Below are 9681 nucleotides of genomic sequence, written 5' to 3'. Positions count from 1 at the left end.
CGTTTTATGAAAATTGAAGCAATTTACGCGAAACTTGAACGAGCAAATAACATTGTGTATAAGTGTACGTATCCGTGTACATAACGTAGAGTTGTGTTTGATTTCAGTGTGCCACTTGCTGCGAAGCGGTGTAGCGGCGATTTTTGGGCCGCAGAGCGCGCACACCGCCTCCCACGTACAAAGCATTTGCGACACCATGGAGATTCCACATCTAGAGACACGCTGGGACTACCGGCTCAGACGGCAGAGCTGCCTTGTCAACCTTTATCCGCACCCCACCACACTCTCCAAGGTACGTACAAACTCTCAGAATAATACCCTCATCAAGGCGTCACTGAGCACCGTCGAAAATCTTCGCGTTCTACGTTTCCCTTTTCTCCGGCTTGTCGACTAATCGTTTCCTTCGCGGTAGAAAGTAGACGCGCTCGAGTTCCAATCGAGTTCCCAGTCACGTTAATTGGCATTCTCAGACGCGATTGTTACGCTCTTCCCCGATAAATCGACGTGGATAGACCAGACTGATCGATCGAGATGATAAATGGGTAATCTAGCGTCTTGCAGAGAATTTTTCGTTGATTTATATACGTTCTTAATAAATAAAGGATTTTTATTGAAATAATCTCGGTAGTAAATTGATGTTGAAATTTGATATTAATCAGAATTGATTAAGATGGTACAAGCTTGTGTGGTTTATTTTTCAAAAGTTTTAAATCAGGATTTTCATTAACTCTTTATTGCACAATGTTGTTATTTAGTAATACATGTAATTTATTTTCTATTTACTTAGTTCGATATTCTTTCAATATCAATTTAAATTAAAAAGAATCGTCGATAGGAATATTTGGCATTCTATTCACTTGACAGACTGTCGGTTCTCGTAAGAACTTCATACCACAGTTTCAAATGTTATTCTATTCTACTTACTATGAGATTCGATAAACATAACACTTGGCAAGAACAGCGAAATGGAACAGTATTTTCAATGAAGAAGTAAAGGAAATATTCTTAAACTTTTTCTATCAGAAACGATACACACACACACACACACACACACATATACATATGTTTAGACAATCGTAAGTCGGAAGTTGGGACAAAAGAAGGAAAAGTTTTCGAATTTCTCTTAATAAAAAGAAAGTTCTTAGCGGGAAGTGACTAAAAGCGGCGGTCTGTTCTCGACTTAACGAGGCTTTCGTCTCGTATCTCGAATGCAATCTTGCAAACGCGTTCTCTAATATTTGCCACTCTCGAATTTTCCTACACTTTAACATTTTTCCTGTCGACTACCACTGATCTATTAGTATTTGTTTGCCCAGAGATGCGTCTCTTGGAGCACCTATTGTCGCGAAAAATTTACCTCTGCCACGTTTTCTCAAGAGCGAACTTACGACGTTCGAGGACAAATCCTCATCGAAGCGCCTTCTTTAGATGGAAGATATAAGAGGTTGTTAAAGATATTAATGTTGCTACGTGAACGAATGGAAACGTTCGAGAAACGAATTTTTCTAAAAACAAGCAACACGTGTTACGTTAACATTTTCATCCATTTCCTACCAATCCTGTTACTTTCATTCTACAAAATTTATAATTTCACTAAAATCGCAAGTAGCCTACAAAACTATTTTGACGTTACGTTTAAATATAACTAAATATCATGATATTAAATTACATAAAAATTACATAATAATATCATGATGTCATAGAATATCGTAACAAAAACTATGACTTTTAATGTTATATGAAAATATATCTTAAAACTTTGGAGACTAGTTTATGAAGACTTCGTATTTACTTCTAACCACAAAGAAATTCTGTATCTAGTTTAAGAGACGTTCGTATCAGAAACTTCAAATACCAATTCGCATTCAAAAATTTTCGAGCTTCTTCCCCATCGTTCGATGTTGATTGTCGTATCGTAAACCCTTGTTATGGTACAATCAGTCCATAAAACTTTGAATAGGTTTCTTTCGATTCCTCGTAAACCACTTACGCGTCGTACGATTACATGATGTTGATCTTAAGATTCCCAATTCGAAAGTTAGATTAAAATGTTTACAATCTTGTTTTTACAAAATCACATAAAGTTTTTTATAGTTGAACAACCTGTTTTATCACAGCACGTAAAGTTAGTATTACATTTCTACAGAATTTTTGAAACAAGACATGTAGATAGAATAGGGCAAGAGTGAATTCTCTAAACTTGGAGAAAGCACACTTTGGTCTTTATGATGGCTTACGGCAGTGCTATCCAAGTTAAGCTTCAGAGCTTAAAATCTTTCTCTGCTGTCTCCACTGATATAGCGTAGAAACACCAACTCGTATCTGTGCCCTAGTAATCATAGCTTAATCGACAATAAGATTTACGTATTAATTAATTAAGTCCAAATATATCAAGTTTCGTATTATTTCATGCTACGATCCTATCACCTAAACCCTGATAAAGAGGCTTCGTTGTAAAGTACTTTTCGATAAATATTTTTTGATAAATAATTTCTCTAGCCATTGAATATCACATCTAATTAAAATATGAACAAATTTTATCTCATATTTTTAATGTATTTTTTCAAATCGCCATAAAATCGCCACCTTGTTGTTTAGACAATGACTATTGGGACACTCTGTACAAATGCGTATTCGTATAGAATTTGTTGGCTTTTCTTCGTATTCTAGCCAGTATTTTTACTCTGGTTCCACCTCTTTATAACCAGTGATATTTCATCGACTCTCGGAGCATTGTTTTAAGTCTGAAAACCCGGCGGAAGTCGGTTTCCACCAGCAAGTGGTACGCAAACGGAATTAATATGATGGCTCGAATATGGCGGGTGTTCTAATGCAAACGATACGATAGACGGAACTTTCTCTATTTTATTTCCACTGTCTCTTTTATCCTTTTATTCGTTGGCTACGCATTTTCCTCGTTGAGCGGAGACCAAAAACGCATCAGCTCGCAGAAATAAATCTCCCGGCAAAACACGGATCGCCGACGGGGTGAAGCCGAACATTAACATTGCTTTACTATGGACTGCAAAACCGAAACAGGATGTTTTAAATTTGAAACATGGCCGAAAACAATGTTCGTCGAACAAAGGGCTGACAATAACGAGAGCTTTATGTTAACCGCGGCAGTACACGACTCGCGACAGTCACGCTGGAAATTAACACGATATTTCGATAAAACATACACGGCCCGCTATGCGAAAAATATTTATATTCCTTTGCAACATTTATCAAACCATTTATTTTTGCGTATAACGCTCTGATCACTTCAGTCGACCAGATTCAATGTTCATAGGCAATGTTGATTTTTCTGAGTTATATTACTTCGCTTTGCCAAACGACGGTGTTCTATTTTTTCAATACTAAAGTATAATACGAATTTTATTCCAAAGTTTTGATTATAATTAAATACATTATAAACGCGATGAGAAAGGTATATAACAATTAATAATTTGACTAAATGGGTTTCTCAAATAATATGTTTTAACGTATGGTAAATAAAATGATAGTATTAACTTGTCTCAAAAATTATACTATTGGTTTCGACGAAATTAGCTCAATTTATCAGGTATTTTTAAAAGTTTTACATTTTTAAATCTTATATACTAAAATTTTTTTGTTTAATCATAAAGTGACTTTAAGATAAAAGAAATCGACAACGATATACCTACCATGTTCTTTTCTTGTAATCTCTGTACGTAAAATATTCTTTTCAATATTGTTGTATTCTTACGGCTTACTATTGCACATTTTCAATCTATTTCAAACTCTAAGAAGTAAAGCTACTTTGGAAACGAAGTTTATCGCACGGTAAAACTTTGATGAGTAAGTTGGAACTGAACGTAGAACCATAGATAATGAAAAATATCAAGAGAAAAGTGAACAAAATTGAAATCGCAACATGTTACTTGTATCAGAAAGAAACCAGTACTTTTTAACTAACGAACACCAGATTCAAAGAATCAAGGTTCAAAAATTTCGATAGAGATACACGGTATCGTTCTATGGTCAATCAAGTTACTGAAACGAGCAGGCTACAAAGCGTTTTCAGGGTGAAAGAGAAAAATTTCTAATCTGCCACGGCCCCCGATTTTCGATAGAGCAACGCGAACCAATAAATGATGATTTCCGGTTGCGTGGTCTGACTTTGAAGAACGTCGATCAAAGAGATCAGAACAATGTCACGGTACAAAGAGCGCAGGAATTACTGCGTCGCAGTAAGAATTTCAATTATAGTGTAAACGCACTGTACGACAAAATTGAACTCTTGCCATGTGTTAGACATCACCAACTAACTCTCTATATCACGACAACGACACTGCAAATTCTTCAAATTCTAAAATGTTTCGAAGGTAACGAGCAATTTTAAGAAATATATTTATTTGGCTGCTTTGGGATCAATGTTATTCTGAATTTTTATTCTAATAGAATATTTGGGAAGATACCTGTTAGACACCACTAACTCTCTTCATATTATGGTAACGATATTACGAATTTTCGAATTTCGAAATGTTGCAAGACTGATTTTCAAGCATAATTCAGGTGCTTATAACAAAACTTATCCTTGTCAAATTTTTTTTTTGTTTTACGTATTATGTTATAATATCTCTAATAGTTAGAAACCACACTCAATATGATTATACACAATATTGATACTATCAAGAATGAATTAGTAGTTTCTGCAAAATCAACTTTTGTTATGAGATTCACAACTTCATAATTCAATGCAATATAATTACAGACATACTCCTAGAAATTGTATAGTTAAATTGCTTAAAAGAATTCAAACGTATTAAACAGGTATTAAATACTTTTTTGCTGTCCTGGAGAATGACAATCATGAACAAGATCCACTTTTTGTTAAGAGCCGTTCAACTTCAGGAGATATTTTCATTCGACTGCTTTGATCAATTTTTCAACAGATTCAATTTGAAACGGTAGAACATTTGGGAAGATAGCCGTTCAATGAGAGATACACGCTACAATGTGCATTCGTACAGAATTCCTTTGTAAACGCATGCAACATTGTCAGTTGGCCATTTTGTATTCCTTCTCTGCGGAATATAGTGGCGTATTGCTACGTTCTTTGTTCGAAATGTCTCTGCTTCCTGCAATATTTATCTGTGCACAAAGATGTGCTGCATGTTTTCACTAATAACTCGATTTAATTAAACATGATAAGTTTGCGTGACGAGGTAGCGAGTTATTTTTTCATTTGGCAACAAAAATATTCTAGGATTTTCGTTGGAAATGTTTCGAACAGTAGAAGGGCGGGGGGGGGCGAGAAAAAGAGACAATTTTGTTGGAAAAATCGAGCTAAACGCGGAGATGATACTAGGAGATAGAAAAAGTACTCAGCTCTGGTTCGAGCTCGTAATAATTGATGAACTCTAAGTAAATCTTTGGAAAATTGGTCATGATGAAATGTTCAGCTCAGGCGTAATACGATTAGCTTGTTAAATTTTTAATCATTGGAAATGGTATATTTGCATTCAAATCTAAAGTTAGATACAATTCTAAATAATGTCTATTCTACTTACACGTTGAACTTAGCCACGTGTGACTCAGATATTATATCCTTGTAAAATTAAATATAATTAATATAAAAATAGTAATAATAAAAACATAAAGTCCACCTAGTAAACTATCTACATATTGTAATTAAAGAAATAATTACTTGAAATATAATACATCGAAAAACTATACTGATTAACTATTGTTACGTTATTCCAACATAAATTATCCGAAAGAAATCTTCGTAAAATCCGAAAGCTAATCGGAGATGAAAATTTCCCTTTAAAAGCCCAAGAAATATAACGTCAACTTTCTTCGTGGCGATGCAGATGGACTTTTATCTCCCTCGAAACTGGTTCGTCGAGTATTTATGAAAACCGTATCTACGGAAGCGCGGTCCTCGGAACTCCGCTGGAAACATAGATTTCCTCGACTACGGGGAAGAAGCAGCTGGCGTACGGCGAAGCCGGTTTACCGTGCAAAAAGGAAGAGGAACCAAATCAGAGGGAGTTTATTTGTAGCCGGTTGTCGGCAAATTTTTCGCATTTTGGTCGACGGCTCGTAAGTTTACCGCGATGAAGAGAGAAGTGGCTTGTAGGACGTCGAGTCTTTTCAACCGCCTAGCCAAGGTGATTCCTTTGACTATGTTTTCTCAGTCGATGCTTTCTTCCAGCCTTTCGTGGCCTGGATTTGCAACGGAAATACAAAATTCAGTAAGAGGAAGTAGCTCTGTGATTATGTGGAAGGAAATCACTCTGCTCGAGGTCTTCAACCATGACGACCGAAATGTTTTCATTCGGCGGGAATCGAAATGATCGAAGGTAACGCGATATTCATGAGAGAAGAAGCTGAGAGAACCAACGCTGCTGCTTGCTTTAATTCGAAAGAACTCGCTCTTCCGCCGTAATTCCAATCGCTTTTTCCTACAATGTACGAAAAGAAGGTGATTAGTTCGTGGAACGTTTGGGAAAGCACTGAGATTGATGGAAAGTGAAGTGGTAAGAAAGTTCTTTTGTTCATTTGGCAGAATATTTGCCCGATGAATCGAGAACGATAATGTAGTTTTAAAGCTCGTCAGGTTCAATGGAAGTTTGTTAGAAAAGAACATCTTCTTCTACGGTAGGCAAAAAGATAATAATGTAACACCGGTGACTGCAATTTGCATTCGTCGACAGACGATTCGCTAGAAAACAACGGCGACGCCGACAGTTCTCTGCAGAAAGACACTTCTTCCAAATGATTTTCGCTTCCATTGTTCCACCGTTGCAGATAAGGACCAGAGAGCAAACATCTGACGAACTCGTAATGATTTCGTAAAAAACATCGTGGAAAAATAAGGTCAAATCATAGTAAATCAACTATGAAACAATAGCAATATTTTTACTTATTTTCTAATTCATGATCCTTTGTTTTAACTAACCTCTCTCAAGAGAACTGTAAAGGAAATATTGCTATCATACTGCATCTTTTTGCAACTCCACGATTTGTAAAAATAATATTGTCATTTATATTATATTTGAAATAACGAAATGGACAAAGTTGGTGCAATATCTTGTACTTTCATTAATAATAGTCTTCATTCATACAATCAGTACATTTCTACAGTGATATTTTTCAAATTCCACAACTTCAGTAACTAACATTTTCATTTATAATTTGTAATAATGAAATGGTACACAAAGTTTGTGGAATATCCTGTACATTTACTAATAATACTCCTCTTTCATTCGCAATTCACTTCCACTGTTTTTCACATTTTTTCTAACTTTATAACTTTTATAAGTAATACATTATTATTCAAGATGATGGAGATATTTCAGATGACTAAATGCATATAATACCCTGCGCATTCGTTAATCTGAATTTTCTGTCATTGTACATTCCATTTCTACTGTGTCATATGTTGATAGCACAAGTTTCGTCATCGGTTAGATAACGTTTTCATCAAGTTGAAACAAGATTCGGGATTATGAACGGTAGTCGTCGTTGCTATTAAGATATTATCCTGTTGACGGAAGCAAGCGGTGGGTAGCCTCGTCTTAAAATCTTGACCGGCTCTGTTTGCCATGGGCAAAGCTATTTGCGTTTCGGACATGCGGCCTATTAGACTTGCGCTTATACCGTAATACCGATCAAGTGCTCGTCCTTCATGCTTCGCAATCAGTTTTGCTCGATCGAGGGAAACTGGCCTCCTCGCAGAAGACTTTCGACCAGGAAAATTCCTTTGACATGACTGACTGCTTGTAGTCCGGCATTACACGGCTGCATGAACACTGTTTACAGAAGCGCAAGCATACAGTCGCGGCCAGTTCGCAATCGTAGTTCACATGCAGATTCACTGGAGTATTCGGACGGTATACTAACGAACCGTTTTAAATTCTACGCCAAAATTTCATCTCCGCGGAAATTTCTCGTCGAGATAGTCCGAGCTGCTTTGACCTTCCTCCAAGAGAATTCTGCACGGTTCCGTGACTATAGCCGAGATCACGAGGAAACACAGATGCTTGTATTCAGTCTACTTCAATTTGGAATAATTGAAAATATGTGTTTCGTCAAGATGAAGAGTCGAGAATGGAGTTATTGATTGTAGACCTATTCCTGGTCAACCTACGAGTCTTGGAAACGTCTATTTCACGTCCGTTTAAAGTCAGAATATGTTACGATTTAATTACGATTGATTCGATTATGAAACGATATGAATCCTGACCTAAAAACGTCATATTAAATAGTTACTGTTAATTATGTTAATGTAATTATCGTTTCTCGAAAGTTTATTGTGATTGTAGTAAAGCTAACCTCTTCTCTAAGACTTCCATAAGATGTTTTTGCACTGCCTGGCTTAGGTTCGCAAAGTTTGTACTGTTTTCAAGCGTGTAGATATGGCCCGTAGTTTGCATGTTCCATTTTCTGTTCTATTTTCTGCTAGATGTATCTCAACTTTATGTATCTTAACTTAATAACTTTTAATATGTTAACTTTTCTTATTACTCTTGAGTTTATTTTTGTTCTTTACGCCACAAAGGAATTCCGAAGACGCTATTAGCTATATTATCTATTATCTATGAAGGGATAAAACCAGAGAGAATAACTTCTTACCCTAAGAGGAGCGTCGATTTTAATAGAACTCTATCAAACAAATCCTCGTAACTCAGGAACTACGATTCCTTCTGTATCTTCTATATCTATCTTGCCAGAAGTTGTTTCCCAAATCCCCTTAAAACGTGGCCGAGTAACTTCGACGGAATCCAAAGTCTGAACTTGGAAGCTCACTCCCTGTGAACACAGCCCCCTAGAATACGAGGCAAAGACGCGCGTCGCGTCGAATTCGTTTATGGTCGCAAGCAAACGCTCGCAATTGCTCGGCGTGGAAGGAGAAAGAAACGAGCGAAGATCAAGTCAACAGCGCGGGAACAGAAAACCTTCTTATGGCTCGACATTATGGTAATCTGATTGTTCCACGACTACACCGCTATCGTTCATCAGCAATGAACTGCCGCTACGTATATCGACCGATATACATATATCCGCGTCGCTCTAATGAACCGCGAGAACCGGAATTGCCGTTGCCGTGCCAATGATTTAACGGGCCTTCCTTCTGACCGATAATGGACCGTCTCTCCTCTTCTCTTGGATACCGACTGGACCCCATGGTTGCACGATCGTTCGAATCAGCCGGTACGTTCCCGTTGAAATTCAATTTGTACCGTTTCGTAGTCGAGCCTTTGCTCGTTACGGTTCACCTTCATACACATCCGCAGCTCATGTAGCACCCAGCACGTGTACTAACACACTCGTAACCAGACCACGCTGGCCCTGCCGATAAGCACTTTCAAGTCGATTCAGTTACTCGTGCAAGGTAGAAAAGGTGGTTGCTACCCCTCGACACAAAGAGTTCATCCTGTACTTTACTTTCGTTCCTTCCTTTTATCTCCTTCGCCTCTTCTTCCTTCGACAATTCTCTACTTCGTCTCTAGTTTTTCGTCGTCGTCGTTCGTCGTTTCTTCGCCCGCGAAAAGAAATAGAACACAGATATACACGGACGCACGTCTGTTCTCGTTTATTTCCGAAAGTAGTTACTAATCAACGGCATTGAAGGAACGCGCGGCTGAACACGAACCACGTAGCCCCTGGCTTCGATTGAAAGCCGATTGGCCTGAGTCTGTCTTTCTC

General features: G+C 37.4%; 1 protein-coding gene across 5 annotated transcripts in view; it reads left to right on the top strand.

Annotated features, from left to right (window-relative positions):
* LOC100749773 (glutamate receptor ionotropic, kainate 2) overlaps window positions 1–9681 on the top strand; it is a 292766-nt gene that overhangs the window by 149832 nt on the left and 133253 nt on the right. For all 5 annotated transcript variants that reach the window (XM_033323710.1, XM_024371152.2, XM_033323708.1 and 2 more), the window contains exon 4: window positions 108–292. In XM_033323710.1, coding sequence (XP_033179601.1) covers window positions 108–292 — 185 coding nt within the window. The remainder of the gene's footprint in view (window positions 1–107; window positions 293–9681) is intronic.

The sequence above is a fragment of the Bombus impatiens genome, unplaced genomic scaffold (assembly GCF_000188095.3).
Source record: "Bombus impatiens unplaced genomic scaffold, BIMP_2.2 scf_1117, whole genome shotgun sequence".
In the NCBI taxonomy this organism is placed as follows: Eukaryota; Metazoa; Arthropoda; class Insecta; order Hymenoptera; family Apidae; genus Bombus; species Bombus impatiens.
This window is presented reverse-complemented; position numbering and strand designations above follow the sequence as displayed.